General features: G+C 44.2%; 1 protein-coding gene across 5 annotated transcripts in view; it reads left to right on the top strand.

Annotated features, from left to right (window-relative positions):
- Nucleotides 1–21,598, top strand: part of ST7 (suppression of tumorigenicity 7) — a 107,364-nt gene that overhangs the window by 82,327 nt on the left and 3,439 nt on the right. For 4 of the 5 annotated variants that reach the window (XM_066633256.1, XM_066633260.1, XM_066633258.1 and 1 more), the window contains 5 exons: nucleotides 5,819–5,933; nucleotides 10,804–10,876; nucleotides 12,879–12,981; nucleotides 16,504–16,654; nucleotides 21,450–21,542. In XM_066633256.1, coding sequence (XP_066489353.1) covers nucleotides 5,819–5,933; nucleotides 10,804–10,876; nucleotides 12,879–12,981; nucleotides 16,504–16,654; nucleotides 21,450–21,542 — 535 coding nt within the window. The remainder of the gene's footprint in view (nucleotides 1–5,818; nucleotides 5,934–10,803; nucleotides 10,877–12,878; nucleotides 12,982–16,503; nucleotides 16,655–21,449; nucleotides 21,543–21,598) is intronic. The other variant, XM_066633257.1, reaches the window with a different exon arrangement.

The raw sequence follows: 21,598 nt of genomic DNA, 5'->3' as shown, positions 1-21,598 counted from the left end.
AAGCTTTGGAGTTTGTGTAAGTGACATTTTTGGAACACAGATCACAAACATTAATAATTGGCATAAACAAGATTTCAGTTTTTCACTGTTAATGCTTAAGGTCATCTTTAATGAAGCTTTTAACTTTGCTGATTCAAAACTATAATTTTTAACACTCTCCTTCTCCTTGTCAGCCTTTGTCACATTATAACCAGCACCCATCCCTAGTTTGTCCCATCATTGCTACACTCTGGATGGTGTAGAGGTTCAGGAGTTGGACTTAGACCTGGAAGATCCAGGTTCAAATCCCTACTCAGCCATGAAGCTTCCTGGGTGACTTTGGGCCAGTCACTATCTCTGAGCCTCACCTACCTCACAGGGTTGTTGTGAGGACTAAAGGAGGAGAGGAACCCTGTACACTTCCCTGAGCTCCTTGGAGGAGGGGCAGTTAAAAATGTGAAAAATGATCTCTCATCATGGATGACATACCATGGATGGTCTGTGCGCTGAAAAGTTCAGTGTTTTGTTTTTTTTAACCTAAGTGACCATGAAACAGAAATTGGGCTTATTTCTAATTTCGATATTGGAATAAGGAATAGCACTTGTTCATTGTCCTGTAATTGTACTCTTAGTCACCCCAAGATGTGCAATGTATGCATTTTTGTTTTTTATCCCCACCCCAAGAGATTTGGAAGGATGTAGAAGCTTGTGGATCCAGTCCAGACATTCAGGGGTTACTGGCAATTCTGGGGCTTTTTCCTGGTACTGGGACTTGAATGCATGTGAAACTACCTTATTCTGAGTCAGAGCATTGGCCTATCTAGGTCAGTCTTGTCTTCACTGACCATCAGAGTCTCCCCAGGGTTTTAGGCAGGGTTTTTTCCCCCATCACTACTTCTGCCAGGGACTGAGCCTGGGACCTACTGCTTTATCCCTGAGCCGTGGCCTTCCCCCCCCCCCACTTCCATGCAGTTCAAAATAAAACTACAGTGAGCAACTGCTAGAATTGTGATATTCTTAGGAGCTGATCCTATCCAACTTTCCAGGACTGATGCAGCCACAATGAAGCCCTGACATAAGGGAACAAATATTCACTTACCTTGAGGAGGCCTCCACAACTCCCCCCACCACCACCGCAGGATGCAACACATGCCCCGTTGGCGCTGAAATGTTGGATAGGATTTGACCCGAAGTGCAGTACTCTAGTTGCATGTTATTTTGTTGTCCTAGCCTAATTTCTTGGAAATGAACGCTAAATGTTATGAAAAAAGAATTGCACTTTGGAAATCCAAAGGCAAGTTTGTAGAGATTTGCATTATTTTGCCTATTCTCATACTACGATTTAACGTATTCTGAGAGTAAAACTGATGGCTCTTTTCATAGTTGTAATCTAAACTGATTTATGTGATATTCAGGCCATTTTCTCTGGCAGGGAGTGTTTCAAGAGGGGAAAAAGAGTTGAGGTCAGACAAAGAAAACAAAAGCCACAAGAAGAAGAGAAATTCAGTGTGTGTTTAATTTGTTGCCAATCTTGTGTTTTATGCGTTGGTTTAATATTAGCTGATTAGTAATTCATATGTATGATACCAGGGTATCATACATACGCCAGGGTAATCACTTCTGTTTCAATGTTAAAAAAAAAAAATCAAATCAGCAGATAAGGAAGGCCCACTGTATAAAACAGGGGTGCTCAAACACCGGCCCTGGGGTCACTTGCAGACTTTGAGGACTCCCAATCTGACCCACAGGGAGCCCCCAGTCTCCAATGAGCCTCTGGCCCTCCTGAGAGTTGCTGGAGCCTGCACTAAACTGACAAAACTGTTCTCAGTGTGACGGCCAACTGTTCGACCTCTTGTGTGAGATGTGGGACAAGGGCCCCCTCCACTGCTTGCTGTTTCACATCTGTAATGCAGCAGCAGCAGCAAAGAAAAGGCCGACATTGCTTTGTGCAAGGCCTTTTATAGGCCTTAAGCTATTGCAAGACCTTCATTTATATAAGTTCCATCTCTAATATATTCATTTATGTAAACTTATTCAAATTTGAAATGTAAATTAATTCTTTTTTCCCCAGCCCCTGACACAGTATCAGAGAGGTGATGTGGCCCTCCTGCCAAAAAGTTTGGACACCCCTGGTATAACATAACGAACAGGGTTCTCCCCTGGCTTTCTCCGTAACATGCCAGTTTTCTGTATGTAGTGTTACATTTTCAGTGGCTGGGCATTCAGTCATGTGAGCCCTCAGTACTTGACGGATACTGCTCGGGCACGGGTCATCCATATCAGAAAAAACTACTCCAAGGAGCCTGCACTGTGAGAACCCCCAGTTTCTATATTCAGTCTATGGATTTTAATACTCTGGAAGTAGCCCAGTGTTTCAGGATAGGGCCAGGCTGGAGCACTTTCACCCTCCCTAGGCCTGAAATCTGGGCTCTGAACTTTTGGTTTCAGCCAGCGAGAAAACAGATGAGTCAGGGTGAAATAAAATCCAATTTAGGAGGACAGCCTCTGTAATCCGGCCCCTTCCCAGTATGTCCTGGGTGTTCCCTTCCCAGTATGTCCTTGACCCAGGAACACTTGGACCTTTCTGTTAGTCTTAGTTTTGCATAATCTGCCACAGAAGGGCATAATTCAAGGCAAGCTTTAGAAGTTGGTATCAATGTCTGGACTGAGACTTGGCACACTTGAAGATAGGCACACTCCCTTTTAGCTCCCCAGCCTCAATATGGAAAGATAATACAGTATGCCTTTAGGGATCCTTTCCCAGACACCCCACAAATACCAAACCCATGAATATTGAGATCCACGGAGAGGCTCATAGAGGACCTCTGGACATGTCCTTAAGTGCCTTCTGGTCATGTCTGGCAGTGTTCTAAGGCAGGGGCACTTCTGGAAAAGCACTTCTGGCTGCATCCTGAAGTCCTCTATTGGCCCTCCAGATGCGGGTTCGGAACTTGTGTTGGATCGGATGTGCAGGTTCTGAACCAGCGGATAAGCCCACTGTACAGCACTTACTGGTGCTTTACCTTACAAGGCTGTAGCCAGAATTCCATCAAGAGAATACAGGCAGAGTTCTTTAGGCACACTGAAAAATGCTATTGAGTATTAAGCAGTTGTAGATAAGGACTGTGCCTCTGTTGTCCGCTCAGATAAATAAAGTGCATTAAAATTAATGCAGTAACAAAATTAAAATGGAAGCCTTCAGACCTTTATCTGTGCAAACACTGGATATGAAGAAGTGCGACATATGATATGATATGATTGTCAGATGACAAATAACATCTGATATGGTTATATGACCCCAGAGCAGGTTTCCACATGGATTGACCCTTATTGTCTTGCACAGGGTCAATTTAATTCAGCATGTTCTCGCTGTGTCTTGGTAATCATCCAGTTTTTTCGTTGTGGGCTGGGTATACGTTCTCATTACTCATCTGTGATCATACAGTTGGTTGATTTTCTCTTTTAATGATAGCTTGGTGGGTTGAATTTGTTAATTTGGGCAGGCTTTTAAGCACACTACACTCCTCATCCATCTGTTTCTTTCTTTCATACAGTGTCATTTTCTTGTGGATTTAAATGTCGTAAATCATGTTGATTGGCTTTTTTTGTTTTTATTTTTCCGTTCCTTCATCAAATTCAGTAAAGTTCACTTCACAGGAAGACCATTAAGGCCATTAGAAACGATAGGGATGTAATTTTAAAATTGACACCGTTTTCCCATGTTATATATTATAGCAAGCTAGTCGTTCATAATGGCCTGGCTACCTTTATCAGCCAGAGACCACCAAGGGTGCATACAGGCCAGACTCAAGCTTTCATTGGTGGCAGCAGTAATCTTCGGAGTGCCCATGAAGCAAGCCTTGATCCAAGAAATACAGTGCAGGATTGTTTTCTGAGTTCCAGGGGACTGCCCCACCTGAGTCCTTCCAAAAGTGCTGTAGCTACTGCTGCCATATGAGCTTGCAAGCACTCGCAACCCACACACTCTAGCTGCTGCTCAGAACACATGGCTTGTGAGCGCTTGTGTACCTCCTATGGCAGCAGTCTTTTGCAGAGGACTTCAGTAGGGTGGTTCTGCCTCACCTGCCACCCCTACACCGCACGTTGTTGATCACCACTACCCATGTTGCCATGGGAAAAAGTCCCCTTACCCCGAGGTGCACCTAACCTGCGCTACCTATTCCAGCACAGGTTAGGATTGGGCTGCCTGGCTTTTACTGGCCTATTGAGTCAATAGGTTATTGCTCTATTGGGTCCCATCAAGCTTGACATTGGCACTTGGGTCTCTGAACTTTGAAGAATCTGCAAGGAGCAAAGTTTTGGCATCATGAAATGTTTTTCCTTTTAAACTTCTGTTGCCTCCTTAGAAGGAATATTGCCATGGTAATGGCTGTGAGTCTCTGGGGTTTGCCTCTGTCTGTTTGTCTCTGTCTGTTTTGTGTTTTAATTGATTTGAAGTTGTATTGTTTGTTGTTTACATTGATTGGATTTGGTTTGTGTTAACTTTGATTCTTTTTAGCTGGGGAGATGTCCTTCTTGGGGCCAAAAGGCAGGATATAAATATTTTAATAAATTAATAACTGGTAGAACATGGAGCTGATTTTCATTTTAATCAGTTGATTTACAGCTGTGGAAAGGGCAACTTTTGATTTCCAGCTTCCATACTGAATTACTACATGACCCTAAAAGAGGTGTATCTAACAGCCTAATCCTATCAAGCACTGGCGCAAGAACACCGTATGGTTAGCAGCAGGATGGAGGTTTCCTTGGGGTAAGGGAACATTTGTTCCCTTTCCCCATGTAGAACCCCAGCTTGCCCAATAGGGCCACTTGAATTTGCACCAGCCCCATGTCAGGGGAAAAGGCTTGGCAAGGGGAATAGGATGCAGCATATGTCAGCGCCACCAATCCTGCTCCCTCCCAGTATTGATCTGCCTTCCCTGTTACACTCCCACCCCACCCCCCTTCTGCCTTTCCTGCACCACTTGGAACCCCTCCTACCTGTTCCTTTGGGTGCTGCTCTGGATCTGGTACTGGTGGGATGGCACAGGCCCTCCTGCCAGCACAGCCTACTAGCAAAACATGTTCTGCAAACATGTTTTATGACATGTTTGCGAACCCCTGGGCCAGTGCAGTGACCGCTGCACAAGCACATGATAGGATTGCGCTATAAGACTGTATTCTATTAACACTTACCTAGGTGTAAAACCCATTGACTATAATGGGATTTACTTCTGAGGAAGTATGCCTAGGATTGGGCTGTAAGGATGTGAAGGAGAAAGTTTAGAGGTGGAATGAAGTCCTTAATAACCAGTTCTAAAGCCCTGAGGTTAGAACTCAGTGACCTTTCTGTCTCTTGTTGCAAGCAGATGGCTGTGCCTCCATTTACGAATGGATGGCGTTTGGTGTGATTAGAGCCGTTATTTTATGTTATATGCTTACTTTTAGTTTGTTAGAAAATTATATATGCTTCCCTGCCTGTGTCTTCATGTGGGACAAAGTGGCTTTATCTGTCATTAAATCCTGTTTCCTTTTGGGGCATGTTTGGATAGTTCATCTGGACTAGGACAAAATTTGACTTGTGCCACTTGTTTACAAATGCCAGTCTTCTTCTGTAGCTTGCCTGATTTAAACCAAACAGAGATCGTTCTCCTCTTGGAGCTAACGTACAAACTACTAGAAATTGTTAGAGAAGGATTTCCGCAGTCTGCAGAATGCTGTGGTCAAGCCCACAGGCCACAGAACCAATGCTTTTGTAATAAGACAGTCATTTTAGTTTGATTTCATGTCAGCCCTGCCTTCTTCCATACTAAGTCTAAGCCCATTTTCTTTGTTGTAGTTAATGAAGGAATTCCCTCTTCTCAGCATGTTCAACATCCATGAAAATTTGCTAGAAGCTCTGTTGGAGTTACAAGCATATGCAGATGTGCAGGCTGTTTTAGCAAAATATGATGGTAAGTGCAAGTGTCTCATTCCATATTCTGATTATGTATGTAAGTATGTATATGCATACATACGTTTCTGTAAAAGGGAGAGCAGTCTTGCATGACAAGATCATTTTAAAGGGAGAAAATAATTCCAATGCCTTTTGCATTTTTTCCCCTGAATGCATTTACTGCTGGAGGTTTTTAAGCAATTCTAGCAATGTTGTATCATGCCCTCTCCTGTCTTACTATGTCTTCTATAACTAAGGGCGCCGTCCTAACCGGCCTAGCACCAGCAGATTGAGTGCACACTCACTATCACATACGTGCCAGACAGCATGTTGCGATAGCGCAGATGTCCTGGCTTTGGTGCTAAGGCCCAGATCTTTGTGGTGCACCTGATGGAGCAGGTAAGCACTTTGCATTCAGAGATAAGCTGCCTCTAAAATCTGGAGGTTGGATATAGTCATTATGACTTGTGATGAACTTTGCCTCCAGAAGTGTGTCCAATTTCCTTTTAAAGTCATCTGTGCCAGATGCCATCACCACATCTTGTGGCAAGGAGTTCCACAGATTAATTCAATGCTGGGTGTAGAAATAGTTTCTTTTCTCTGTTCTAACTCTTTCACCAGTCAGTTTTAGTGGATGTTCCCTGGATCTGGTGTTGTGCAAGAGGGAAAAGAGTTTCCCTCTATATCTCTCTATCCACTCTCTATATATCCATCTCCTGCATAATATTTTATGCATCAATCATGTCCCCCCTCAGGTGCCTTCTTTCTAGACCAGGGGTGTCCAAAGTTTTTGGCAGGAGGGCCACATCATCTCTCTGACACTGTGTCAGAGGCAGGGGAAAAAAGAATTAATTTGCATTTAAAATTTGAATAAATTTACATAAGTTTGCATAAGTGAATATATAAAAGATGAACTTATATGAATGAATGAAGGGCTTGAAATAGTTCAAAGCCTATAAAATACAAAGCAAGGCTGGCCTTTCCTTTGCTGCCTCTGCTGCATCACAGACGTGAAACAGCAAGCAGTGGAGGGAGCTCTCATCCCACAGCTCACGTGAGAGGTCAAACAGTTGCCCTCACGCTAAGAGCAGGTGCTTCGGGCTGGTGTGTGCTCCAACAAATCTCTGAAGGGCCAGAGGCTCATTGGAGACTGGAAACTCCCTAAGGGCCACATTGAGAGTTCTTGAGGGCCGCAAGTGGCCCCAGGGCCAGGGTTTGGGCACCCCTGTTCTAGACTGTAGAGCTCCAAACATAGCCTTTCCTCATAAGGGAGTTCCCCCAGTCCACTAATCATTTTGGTCACTCTCTTCTCTACCTTTTCCACTTCCACGAAGTCCTTTTTGAGATGTGGCAACCAGAACTGAACTCAGTACTCCAGATATCTACCAATATTCCATTTGTACAATGGCATAATAATATTGGCTGTTCTATGTTAAATCCCTTTTTAAAATTATCCTGAGCATGGAATTGGCCTTCTTTTCTCAATCCCTTTGTTAATTAACCTGAGCATGCAACTGGCCTTCTTTAGAGCAGCTACACAGTGGGTCAAGCTGTCCACTACTACCTCAAGATATCTCTCCTGATCTGCTCACAGACAGTTCAGAACCCATAGCATATATGTGAACTTTTGATTTCTTGTACCAATGTGCATTACTTAATACTTACTTACATTAAAGTGCAGCTGCCGTTTTTCTGCCCGTTCCCCCAGTTTTGAGATTCTTTTGGAGCTCTTCACCATCCCTTCTGGACTTCACCACCTGGAAAAGTTTAGTGTGATCCACAAACTTGGCCACCTCATTGCTTATCCCCAACTCTAGGTCATTTATGAATAAGTTGAAAAGCATCAGTTCCAAGACGATCCTTGGGGCACACCGTTTTGCACCTCTCTCCATTGTGAAAATTGCCCATCGACACCCACCACTGTTTTCTGGTCTTTAACCAGTTCCTAATACATAACAGGACCTGCCCTCTTATTCCCTAACTATGGAGTTTTCTCAGGAGCCTTTGATGAGAAGGACAGTAAATATCCTTCTTGCACAGTACAAATCAACAATCCAATTGTGCACCATCTGCTTAAAAAGAGACTGGTTGCTTGGTTATCATTGACCAAATCAGAAGTGACAAAAAGGTTAGCTCAGGGTTTTGTGTGCTATGATACGTACTTGATGGTGATGAACTTGAAAATGAGCTGAGGAACATTTACACAGTATGGTCATCACTATTTGTACCCATTGTGCAACACCAATTGTACTACACTTTTATTAGCCACATGATTAATATTTTTTGAGGTAATCTTGGCTTGATAGAAGAAGTTCAAGGTGCTAGCCGTCCATCTATGGTTGAAGAACCCTGGACTGCTGGGCTGAAAATACATTTGGCCAAGACTCTGGCAAGCTTCTTCTGGATAGATGAACCTCTTGGTATTGGAAGCTCCTTCTTCCAAACCTAGTAGGGGTGCAATGGTGCCACCAAATTAGCTATAGTGATACTACAATGGTGGCAGGCTGGACAAGTCTGTTTTAATATATTGTCAGTGGGCTATAATCCCTTTATAATCCCTTTCTATTCTAGACAAGACATTTAGGTTTGTTGAAACAACGTAGGTGGCCTTCAGGCATTCAGATGATCTAGGGCCCAATCTTATCCAACTTTGCAGTGCCGGTGCAGCTGCAATGCAGCCTTGAGGAAAGGAAACAAATGTTCCCAACCTGGAGGAGGCCTCCATGATTCCCCCCCCCCCCCAAGGATGCAGTGCTTGTCTCATTGGCTCGGCTGCACCGGCACTGGAAAATTGCATACGATTTGGCCCCTAGTTTCTTATGAACTCTGGGTTAGAGAAACATCTGTTTTTAGTATTGTTGAAGGGCCTCTTCATCAGAATAAAAAAAGGCATTAGTAGTATTCCTAGCAGTTATGAAAACCTTCCTGACCCTTAGGATTGACTGGATTGCTTTTCATTAGAGTGGCTGTTTTTAATGGTACTGAGTGCATGTTATTTATTAACCTCAGTGGGAGTGTGTTCTTTGCTGTGTTGCTAATTGGATTGTGACCTCAACAGTGTAGTGAAAATAGAGGTCATAGGGAGGATTTGTGCTTTTTTTTAAAAATCACACGGTGCATGTGTCAATGTTTTTCTAGCTACATATGGTTAAATATTTTCCTTTTATGCTACAGTTAAATAGGGGTGGGGGGGGAGAGAGGAAAACAAAATGTTGGCAGGGAACAAAATGCTACTACCATCTGTAAGTCCTGACCATCTGGGGTAAGCATAGGGCAGTGGTTCCCAAACTTTTTCAACTGGCGGCCTAGACCTCCTGGATCATTGGCCACAGCTCCCCATTTGGACTATAGTCCTATGCATTGTATAGGGCAGTGGATTTTTCGTGAGGATTCCTCTGCTCCCCTGGCTGGCTTTTATGGCTTCTTGGGGAGCCACGGCTCAGTTTGGGAACCACTGATAAAAGGTCATTTTATCATAGAAAGGGGCAAACAGATGAGGACAACTAAACTCTGTCCTGCCTCATCTCCCAGTGGTCAATGGCTTCACATACTTTTATCCCAGCACAAAAGACTTCCAGTACTGAAGTCATGCAAGGAATAACTTTTCACCTTAGCAGGAAAATGTTCAGCTCTGCTCTCCTGTGTAACCCCTTTTTGAAATTAAAAATAGTTCTTCCCCCACATCACTCTGGCCATGAAAGGGACAGCTATATGAGCAACAATGTTCTCAGGACTGCTCCCTGTCACATTTGGCCCCAAATAAGTTCATGTACTACTTTATATCATAAAAAATTATAGGTTGAGTTTCATTATTCTCGAGGGTTCCATTCCCAGAACTCATGTAGTTGGCAAATATCGCATTAAAGCAAATCTATTTTAAAAACAATGTCCCTTTGCTGGGCGATTTAAAAACAGCCTTGCTGACCTTTGTGATGTAAGACCCAGTCATTAGGGAGACAATCCATCAATCAGTCTCTCTCCAGGTGCTTAGAAAGGCTTCACTCTGAGCCAGCGACCCCTCCCTTCACCCAGAGCATAGCAATGGGAAAGAATGCAGTGCAAAGTAATTATCATTCTTTCGTGTGCTGGGGGGGGCAGAGGTCGCTTGCCTTGGTGTGAAGCTGTTCTAAGTGCCTGGAGAGAGAATGTCTGATGGATTGTCAGCCGGCTGCCCTCTCTCCCATTAACAAGGCTATTGTTAAACAACTTTTTTCCTTTAATTTAAAGGGGCCCTTCTGATCATGTTGAGATAAAATCGCAGGTGAAAAATCCGTGAAAAATAGGTTATACCTGTATATTTTCCATAAAATGGAATGGCTGCACACAATTCAATGAATCCCAGCATTTAATTTTGATTTTAAATGTATTGTTTCTCCACTCGCACTCTACCAACTTCCTAAGTGGTAAATGTTTGCCTGACTGTTCATAGTCATTAGTACTAAAGGCTGTTACCTTAATTTTCTCCTGTACTTATCAAACATTTCACCTTAAGGCAGTCCTTTTCAACCACTGTGCTGTGGCACACTGGTGTGCCGTGAAAGGTCTGCAGGTGTGCCGCGGGAGTTTGGGAGTAGATCATTTATTAGTAGAGCCATTGGGGGATGTGAACCCCCAACCAACAGCATGGTGTGCCTTGTCAGTTGTCAAAAAACTGATGGTGTGCCTTGACAATTTTAGTACCTTGTCAGTGTGCCATGAGATGAAAAAGGTTGAAAATCACTGCCTTAAGGGAAAGGATCAAAGGCAAGCCTTACTGCAGGTCTAGATATTTTTGTACTGATTCACAAAATTAGCTTCTCTTGACAATTTTTCAGGTACTCCTTATCCCCCATGTGTAAGTTTAAAAAAACTTCTTTACAAAAAAAGTATTTTTGCTTTCTTTCCCACAGATATAAGTTTACCAAAATCAGCAACAATATGCTACACAGCTGCACTTCTGAAAGCCAGAGCTGTTTCTGACAAGTAAGTCCAAATTTCTGCTCACCAAAATCTTACTTTGAAAACCCTGCTAACTTGTAACCATTTTGTGTAACCGGAGGATGATTCGTCTCAGCAGGAAAATGTTTGTCCAGTCGTAATTTGTAAAATATATTACTACAGAGAAAATTTTATATTTAATATGATTTAGAAAAAAGGAAGTTATTGAATTATCCCAGCAGTCTTCAACCTTATTCATGCCACAACCTTAGTATAAATGAATTAATAATAAATAAATAAATAAATAAATAAATAAATAAATAAAAGATGAGACTGGGGACCCATTGCTGATCCTGCCCCCCATTTCAGGATCCAGTCTTCTCACCCTGGCTCCCACCCGCCCTGTTTTCACCGCCTCTTGTGTCTTGGTATCTCCTACCTCTTCACAACAACCCTGTGAGGTAGCAGCCTGAGCAGGGCTGACCTTAGGAGCTTTGGGACCAGGCAGCAAGAGGCTGTGAAGGATTATATCAAGAACTCAAGTTTCATAAGACAGTCCCATTTCTGGACTGGAGCCAAGCCGTCTCTTGAACAGGCTTTGAAAGGTTGTCACGAACCCCCAAATGAGGTTTCACGACCCCACTGGGGTCACGACCCACAGGCTAAAGAGCACTGACGTATCCCAGTTTTATGCTGCACCAAAAGCAATAATGGCTACCTATGTAATAGTATATTGAAAAGCAGTGGGGAGGTGATGTTCAATTGCCTCCCCCTTCTCACAAACATCAAAAGTTAAAACTACTGTAAATGAGATTCTTGCATTTTAGCTTTACCAGCAATGATAATATGTGTGTGTGTGGGGGGGGAGGGCTTATTTGAGGCAGAGAGACTAAGCATTTCCTGGATTAAAAACTCCTGGCTGGCAAGAGTGCATCATTGCAGTCTGATACACACAACTGTTTGCTTCGGGGCAGCTCTCCAGTGTGCCAGCCCGCCCCCCCCCCACGATATTCTTCAGTGGCTGTCAAAGTTAGAGAGAGCTGAAAGTGTCCCGCAGTTTGTGGGCCTGGTCGACACCTTCCAGGCTGGCTTCCCTAGAGCCACATTCTGCTCAACAGTGGAGGTGCGCTGATCCCTAGGCAGGAGGAGGCATGTCTTGCACACCCGCTACCTGAGTTTAGATGCAGCCCAAAGGGTGGGGTCGTAAGCAGCGTGGGAAAGCCGCTTTCCTTCCTGCTTCTTGCAGAGAGTTTTGCTATTGTAGTGTTTGTGCACTTCAAGACCTGAGTAATTTTTTTTCTTTCATTCTTTTTTTGTCCTGTAGATCGCCAGTACCAACTGCAACATCTTTCCTCCCTACACAGCGACTCCAGCTTGGGAGGGCAGGGCTAGGTTTGTCACAGCTTTCCCTGTGGTGTCTGCCTGCCAAGTACAGCTATGGAGTTAGCCGTGGGGTGTGAGGTGAGAAAGAGCTTGCATGGTCTGGGTTTCTCCCCCCCCTTTCCATTCACTGGGGGCAGATGATATTTGCCCGCAGGATGGGCACCACAACCAGGAGCGGGTACACCTGAGAGTAGACTTCCCACTACTGCCACTGCACTGTGCCAAGTACCACTGCACAATCTCAGCCTGTCCCAGCGGCACTGGGCTGAGAACCCCAATAAAGCCTTCCCCCAAACTTATTTTAAAACAAAACTTCGTGAAAAATTACTGGCATCATTTTTTTTCCCCTTTCGCACATTTTGGTCCTGATTTTGGGGGGGGGGAAGTACATAGAGCAAATCTAGATTAGCAGAGAGAGATTTGACTGCTTGAACCTTTGTCACAATGTACTGCAAACATGCTTTTGACTTTTGCCGGGATTTTCATTGACAGCCTCCTTTTAACGACAGCCTCTGTGTAACTTGTTAAGAATTTCCATGTGTCACGGAGGCTTTGGAAAGAGTGAAGGTTTCACAGGCCCCGATATGTAGATTCTTGTATACTTCTGGTTTGTGTGAAAACTGGCCTCCATGCTTCTATTGTTTTGTTTTTTTGTTCTATGTAGATTTTCTCCAGAGGCTGCTTCAAGACGAGGGCTGAGCACGGCAGAGATGAATGCCGTAGAAGCTATTCACAGAGCGGTAGAATTTAATCCACATGTGCCAAAAGTGAGTTTGTGATGCCTCTCTCTACTGCTGTTTCAGACAAGAACCCAGCTTGAACTCTAAAGCAGGGGTACCCAAACCCTGGCCCTGGGGCCACATGTGGCTCTCAAGGCCGCTCAATGCAGACCTCAGGGAGCCCCCGGTCTCCAATGAGCCTCTGGCCATCCAGAGATTTGTTGGAGCCTGCACTGGCCCAACGCAACTGCTCTCAGCGTGAGGGTGACTATTTGACCTCTTGCGTGAGCTATGGGATGAGGTCTCCCTCCGCTGCTTGCCGTTTCACATCTATGATGCAATAGCAGTAGCAAAAGAAAGGCCAGCCTTGCTTTGTGCAAGGCCTTTTATAGGCCTTGAGCTATTGCAAGACCTTCATTCAGTCATACAAGTTCATCTTTAATATATTCATTTATGTAAACTTATGTGAATTTATTCAAATTTTAAATGTAAATTAATTCTTTTTTTTCCCTGATCCCCGACACAGTGTCAGAGAGATGATGTGGCCCTCCTGCCAAAAACTTTGGACACTCCTGCTCTAGAGTTTGAGTAAAAAGTAGAAGCTAGAAGGTAATATAGTGCAGTGCAGCAACTAGTTATACTGGAAGTGAAATGCAAAATAGCTTCCATAAGGCTTGGTGCTGTCAGTGGGCCACCAGTTGGCCACTGCTGGTCTAATTTGCATTGTTCCAGAAGCCAAGTGCCTTTGTTGCATAAAATAAGGTAAATAAAGTACATCCAGATTTATCACCAAATTTATTGCAGATGTCACGATACCAACATGTTGGGCCTGGCCTTCTGAAAGCACACCCTACAGCATGACCATGTGGCAGTGGAGAAAATTACCTTTCACTTCCAATTTCTCATTGTTTTCTTTTTTTCAAGTGCCCTTGACTTCCTTCAATGACAGTATCTCTCACCCCCAAGGGGCAGTGACAGAAAGACTATTGTTCAACTCTAAAAGCTTTTGATTGTTTTGGGCAAGGAAGCACATAGACTTCTGAAATGGTTTCATGGTTTGCACTGCGCAGTATATCTGAATGTGAAACCTTCATTGATGACAATGGAGATTTGACCTATAGAATGTCTCTCCCACATGTTTCTTCAACATTAGCAACATGCAGAATTTTTAGAGTGAGAGTAGTTCTTAGTCTTTACTTCTGGAAGTATCCTTAAAATTTATCTTGGCACATCCTTCTTTCCTGCATAGAAGTCTTTGGGCTGGTCTAGGTGTGCAAAAATACAATACAGTTCTTCCTGTCCTGTACGATTTCAGAGGATGGATGGGGCACACCTTATGCTCTCCCATCCAGAACTGTACATAGAGAATACCTATTAGAGTAGGGAAAAGGGTCAGCTAGAATGATTTTTTTCCCCCTCACACCCTAGTTTTCCAGGAGTAGAAAGCCGTTGACACTGAGGACTTCCCACTTCCAGTCTGAAACTGTACAGACCAAAAAACAAGGTGCCATTTCATGTTTCATTTCACATGGTCTGAAATGCTATCCGAGAACGTGGGGGGGAAATCCTCTCCTTTCACAGTAGCACTCCTTCAAAGCAACATTATACTGTATGTTACTCCTGAACTTGTAGCTTGACTCCTAGATGCTGTTAGTTTGCTTTCAATGTACTCAGAAGTTAGAAATCAGGCTCTGCTGCTTTCTTTCCCATTTTAGATACATTGCTTGCTTGTTCGTGGCACTGCTGTAATAAGATCTCAGGGTCATCAAAATGCAGCTAAATTGCCTTTTTTTCTTATCTGTTCATCTTACCCTGTTCTTCTATTGTTGGGCAACAACAACTTTTGTTCCTTTTTATAGCACATATATTTTTGCATGAAGGATAATCAGCCAAGATTTCAAGAAATTCACCCTCTGTTTACTTTTTGTACATCTCTGGGGGTTTCTTCCAAACTCAATTGAGGGAAATTGCTTCTGGAACCACTTTTATTTTGATCTCTACTATCCCCAAGGCAACTTCCAGTAAATTATGCAATATAATAAAAAGCCACACTGCTAGGACAGGAAAGAGAGAGGCATGTTGTTAAAGCCTCTCTGGTGTTCTCACTGCTACTGGCTGCTATTATTGAGAGCCTGGGGTGAGCCCAGGGGAAGGAGACCCTCTCCAAGACATGTGCCTCCAGGCAACACTAGATGAAACTAGCTGTAAAATGAGAAGGAAAGCAATAGACCCTGATTTCAGAGTTACGAGTGTACAGGTCAGCCCTCAGAATCCGTGGGGGTTCCCGGAATCCCCACAGTTGCTAAAAACTGTGGGTAATGAAATCCATGGTCTGACTTGTGTTCTGAGGTGCAGGGAAGGTCATGCGCAACCTTCCTGTGACTCAGAAGGCCTGCCGAAGCCTTGTGACAGGCACTTTCAGTTTAATGAAGACTGTGCCTGCTAGTAGGCTCTAGGAGGTCCTCTGTGGGTCCCCCCTGATGCAGGTTTGGAGTGCACGTTGGGTCAAACCCACAGGTTCTGAGCCCACAGATTAGGAGGACCCGCTGTCCATTGAAAGCTATAAACTGTGTGGGTGGGGTGTTTCTTCTCCTCTTCCAATATCTTAGGAAGACTTCTCCTTTCTCTGATCACTATGCCAAATCACCAAATTCAGGCATCCCTCTATATCTGTGGGGGATGCATTCCTGCCCACTATGGAGACAGGAAACCAAAGGATAAAAGTGCACCCTTTCTACACACACCCATACAAACCCACACCCATTACCTTCCTTTATCTTGTTTACACTCACACAAAGCAATTGGTTAGCTTGCTTTTACGGGATGCTATAAGCAGAATGCTTATAGACAGACAAGCAGGCAGGCAGTCTGCAGCTAGAGAGGATGGATCGGCAGACATTAACAGGAAGCATGTTCAGTGAGTCATTCCCTCTAGCTTCAGGTTTGGAGTTCCTGGGAGAACCTCATTGATTAGAATGGAACTCATGGCTGCCACAAGTAGTGCTATATGACTTAAATGTTGCTTTTAAATGAGGCTTTAATCCCTAATTTCTTTGTTTTGTCTTTCCTTCATCTGAGAGAGAAAGACAGAGAAAAAGAGAGTTCATTTTATAGCTCTGGCCCCACTACTGAACTCGGTCCTGCTGAGCACAATCTTTTGGCTACTTCACAGTCATTTATTCTCATGTGTGGTTAGTGAGGTTTCAGGTTTGATAAAGCTGCTTGCAAAGGACCAAGCTGAACAAGGACCAGTGGTGTAGCTACAGTGAGTACTGCAGGCACCGCAACATACCGTGTAAGTGGCCCCACCCACTCAGTGTTGGAGCCATTCTGGGCAGCAATGGCATCTCCTGCCTGTTGCTGTCCAGAATGGCTCCAACACTGAGTGGGTGGGGCCACTTACACGGTATGTTGCGGTGCCTGCTGTTCTTACCGTGCCACTCCCCCGTTAGCTATGCCACTGACAAGGACTGTATTGGAGTGAAAACAGACATATCCTTGTACACTGAAGAATTTCACTCCATTCCTTTATGGTCCCTGAAGTGATTGTGTGCTCTTTTTCTGTTGCAGTATCTCCTAGAAATGAAAAGCTTAATATTGCCCCCTGAACATATCTTGAAGAGAGGCGACAGTGAAGCAATAGCTTATGCGTTCTTTCACCTGCAGCACTGGAAGAGGGTCGAGGGGGCACTGAATCTCTTACATTGTACGTGGGAAGGCAGTAAGTAATTCACTTCCTTAGAACCCTGTTGCAGGGGATGAGTGCTGAATGCAGTGATAGCCATTTAGCTTTTGAGATGTGCTGCAGCACTTTGCAACGGAAAGTCCCTACGGTTCTCAAAATATTAATTCATACACGTCTCATCTAGTGGTTTCTTGCCACAACAGGAACTCCAGAAGCTTGTCTATGGAAGGGTTTGTGCCTTCATTTCTGCACACTCAAGGTGCAGGATAAGGGTGTTCTTCCATGGAAAAAATATGACATGTCTTAATGCTTGTTTATTTTGTTATTTATTAGATAGCTTTATCTTGCCTTTCTGTCCCACTTAAAGAATTTCCCCCAAGACGACTTATAACAGAATTGAAAACAATCCTCAGTAAAACCAATAATGGTAAATGAAAACAGAGACAGTTAAATAGCCAGGGCTAGAGAGCATCTAGGCACATAGTCACGACGGCCAGATCTGTTGTTATGGTTAGGGTGCAATCCTAACCCCTGACATAAGGGCAATGAAGCTCCAAGGTAAGGGAACAAGCATTCCCTTACTTTGAGGAGGCCTCCGTGAGTGACACCCAACTGCAGGGTGCAGCACATGTCCCACTGTGCCAGTGCTGGAAAGTACTGACATAAGGGGTTAGGATTGCGCCCTTCCTCACTCAGCCCAAATAGCTGGAGGGAGCAGGGAGAAGGTGGAGCTGTTGACATTAAAAGTACAGCTCACTCCATAGTGAACAGTACTGCCTGGAAGACCTGTGCAACTGTTTCAGGCTATATAACTGGGCAAGCTTACTGGCAGATTTCAAAGGCAGGCTTCAAAGGAACTTCTGCTTAGAACGTCAGGTCAGCTTCCTGTATCTCACAGTGGCCCATCAGATGCTTCAGGGAGCACACAAGACAACAAGTTACCTGCATCCTGTTGCCACTCCCTGGCATCTGGCATTCAGACAGCCTACTTCTAAAACCAAGAGATTGTAATCTATGATACTTGTAAACATACCCATCATGGCTCATAACCTGTGATGCTTGGATGTGAGGACACAGATTCAGACCACTTGCTTCCTACTAAAGCTTGTAGGCTGCTTCTTTTTGTGGAGGCAGAAAACCTCTCAATATAGAAACTGTTTGCTTTAAGGGCAGCTATTTGGATATTCCTATGCAATTGTGCGTACAGGTGTCCTGCGGTATCTGCAGGGGAATACGTTCCTCTCCCATAAGGATACCAGAAACTGTGGAATAAGGAGGAACCTTATCTCCATGGTTTGCTGCGCCCATTACCTTTGTTTATCGTCATTACATTCATAGGAAGCAGTATCATGTCTTGGTTTAACCAAACACTATAAGCAGAAAGCTTACAAGACAAGCAGGCAGGCAACCTGCAGGCTAGAGTGAGACTAACAGCAGTGGTTAACAGAAAGCAAGACGTTAACCTTGGTCTCCCTTTTAGCCTTCAGGCTTCTTGTTTTGCTATAAACTTTCTGTGCATAGTGTTTGGTTAAAGTACTGGTTCCCAACCTATGGTCTGTAAGACCCTGAGAAGTGGTCCATGAGGTCTCAGGGGGGAAAAAATCAGCTTTGATCACTTCAGGTGTCTTGCCGAGCAGGTGTTCTCTCATGAACCACCAGAGAGGGCGAAGAATGGACTGTCTGCAACATGCAGGCTATGGGTAGTCCATTCTCTGCCCTCTCTAGTAGCTTGTGAGGGGGTGCTCAGTTCGGAGAGGCTTCTCCACAGACCACTAGAGAGGATGGAAACACTGAAGGCTGCAGCTATGACGGGTCTGTTCTTCACCCTCTCTGGTGGTTCGTGGGGGAGTGCTCACTTGGGAGATGCCTCCCCATGGATCAAAGAGAGAGTGGACAACAGACCACCCGCAGTTGGCATTGCATGTGGTCCACAACAATTCCAATTTTTGCCTCAGTGTTCTGGGGCTCCTAACACTGGGGCTCAGTGTTCTCAGGGCTCCTAAAGTTTGGGAATCACTGGGTTAAACCAAGACACTTTATTGCTTCATGTGAGTGTTGAAGATAAATGAAGGTAATGGTTGTGAGGAACCACAGATAACGGGGGGGGGGGGGGAATGCCTAAACTTTTATATGGGAGTTATAGCCCAGTAATTGAAGAAGACATTCTCAGTAAAAGGCTGGACCAGCTCTTGGTAGGAGAGAAGAAAGACAGAGATTTATATTGAGAAAAGGCCAAACAAAGGAGAGATGGGCAGCATGGTGTTTGAGGAAGCAAGTGAGGAGCATTTGGTGAGCAATGGGGTTTAACATAAGAACAGCCCCACTGGATCAGGCCATAGGCCCACCTAGTCCAGCTTCCTGTATCTCACAGCGGCCCACCAAATGCCCCAGGGAGCACACCAGATAACAAGAGACCTCATCCTGGTGCCCTCCCTTGCATCTGGCATTCTGATATAGCCCATTTCTAAAATCAGGAGGTTGCGCATACACATCATGGCTTGTGCCCCGTAATGGATTTTTCCTCCAGAAACTTGTCCAATCCCCTTTTAAAGGCGTTTAGGCTAGACGCCAGCACCACATCCTGTGGCAAGGAGTTCCACAGACCGATCACACGCTGAGTAAAGAAATATTTTCTTTTGTCGGTCCTAACCCGCCCAACACTCAATTTTAGTGGATGTCCCCTGGTTCTGGTATTATGTGAGAGTGTAAAAAGCATCTCCCTATCCACTCTGTCCATCCCCTGCATAATTTTGTATGTCTCAATCATGTCCCCCCTCAGGCGTCTCTTTTCTAGGCTGAAGAGGCCCAAACGCCGTAGCCTTTCCTCATAAGGAAGGTGCCCCAGCCCCGTAATCATCTTAGTCGCTCTCTTTTGCACCTTTTCCATTTCCACTATGTCTTTTTTGAGATGTTGCGACCAGAACTGGGCACAATACTCCAGGTGTGGCCTTACCATAGATTTGTACAACGGCATTATATTAGCCGTTTTGTTCTCAATACCCTTCCTAATGATCCCAAGCATAGAATTGGCCTTCTTCACTGCCGCCGCACATTGGGTCGACACTTTCATCGACCTGTCCACCACCACCCCAAGATCTCTCTCCTGATCCGTCACAGACAGCTCAGAACCCATCAGCCTATATCTAAAGTTTTGATTTTTTTGCCCCAATGTGCATGACTTTACACTTACTGACATTGAAGCGCATCTGCCATTTTGCTGCCCATTCTGCCAGTCTGGAGAGATCCTTCTGGAGCTCCTCACAATCACTTCTGGTCTTCACCACTCGGAAAAGTTTGGTGTCGTCCGCAAACTTTGCAACCTCACTGCTCACCCCTGTCTCCAGGTCATTTATGAAGAGGTTGAAAAGCACCGGTCCCAGGACAGATCCTTGGGTCACACCACTTTTCACCTCTCTCCATTGTGAAAATTGCCCATTGACACCCACTGTCTGCTTCCTGGCCTTCAACCAGTTCTCAATCCACGAGAGGACCTGTCCTCTAATTCCCTGACTGTGGAGTTTTTTCAGTAGCCTTTGGTGAGGGACCGTGTCAAACGCCTTCTGAAAGTCCAGATATACAATGTCTATGGGTTCTCCCGCATTCACATGCCTGTTGACCTTTTCAAAGAATTTAGGGCTAATGAAACAAAGCCTTGTGTACTGTCAAATTTTGAGGCTGCTAGCCACCACTGACTGGCAGCTGTCAATACTGTGGAACAGAGAAATCATATTTTGAAAGTCAGAATTGAGAACCTGGAGTGCCTGTTGAGTGTTTGTATTCCCTATCATATTTTAGACATTTGTTGAGGGAGAATTGCCTAAGTGAGTGATGCCCTTGGGGAACAGGAGAGGTGAATGCATTGATGATGGCTTAACAGCACATTAAAAAAAAATGAATGGGTTGCAGTGCCATAACTGAGTTGGGGATATTTGAATATTTTCATCTAGCTTGACTGCTGCATCCATATTCATCTTTAAATAGCTAGTCCATTCCTCTTCCTATGAAGTTAGAAGGAAATATTTTTCAAGGCATTGATTCCCAAACTGTGAGCTATGTCTCCCCTGCGAGTCATGGAAACTAGCCAGGGGAGCAGTGGAATCCTTGCAAATAACCTGCCACCCTATACAATATATAGCATTGTAGCCCTAATGTGGAGCTGTGGCCAATGACCCAGTAGGTCAAGGGAGCCACCAGTCAAAAACTGGGAACTACTCTAAAGGAATAAAAGGACTTTTTCAGTCAGTTTTTTAGTCAGTTGCTTAAATATTGGTGGTGTCACCTTACTGTGTTCGCCTTCAAAGCATTATGCTGGCTTCTTTCATTTTAACTCTTAAGGATTCTTCCTAAAGTTGTGGTAGTTTAGAGATTCTCAAACAGAAACACATTCTGTCTTTTGTACTTACTTGGGTGGGAGATATGTTGTAAGGCACATGGAAAATTCAATCTTTGGCTTGGTTGACTGGTAATTATTTACAGAGGGATTCACTATTAAAAGGGACTGTGTAAACAATATAAATAATGAGGAACTTAACTAAGGTTTTCACAGTGGAGTCTCACAGGCTTGGGGTTGTGCATGATCATCATAGCAACTGTGTTCTGATGGCATTTATCTTAAGATCTTGAATTGTTTCAGTTTCTTGGAAACCTCAGATACACTAGAACTATAAGTGCATTTAAAGACCAAATTAATAGAAGGGATATTTTTGTGTCTCGCTGTAGTATAGCTATTCAGATGGTTGATAATGCACGTAAGTGCATATATGTTAGTATCAGGCTCTTGGTAATCTTCAAAAAGTCTTTCTCTCTCCCCCTCCTCCTGTGCCCTTTTTAGCTTTCAGAATGATTCCTTATCCCTTGGAAAAAGGGCACCTTTTTTACCCTTATCCCATCTGTACAGAAACTGCAGACAGAGAACTCCTTCCATGTGAGTATGAGCTCCTAAAAAAAAAAAAAGGAGAAAAGATGCCATTTCTTAGTTAT

The sequence above is a fragment of the Tiliqua scincoides genome, chromosome 7, assembly GCF_035046505.1.
Source record: "Tiliqua scincoides isolate rTilSci1 chromosome 7, rTilSci1.hap2, whole genome shotgun sequence".
Taxonomy (NCBI): domain Eukaryota; kingdom Metazoa; phylum Chordata; class Lepidosauria; order Squamata; family Scincidae; genus Tiliqua; species Tiliqua scincoides.
The sequence above is the reverse complement of the archived record's forward strand: the minus strand, read 5'-3'. Positions and strand labels throughout refer to the sequence as shown.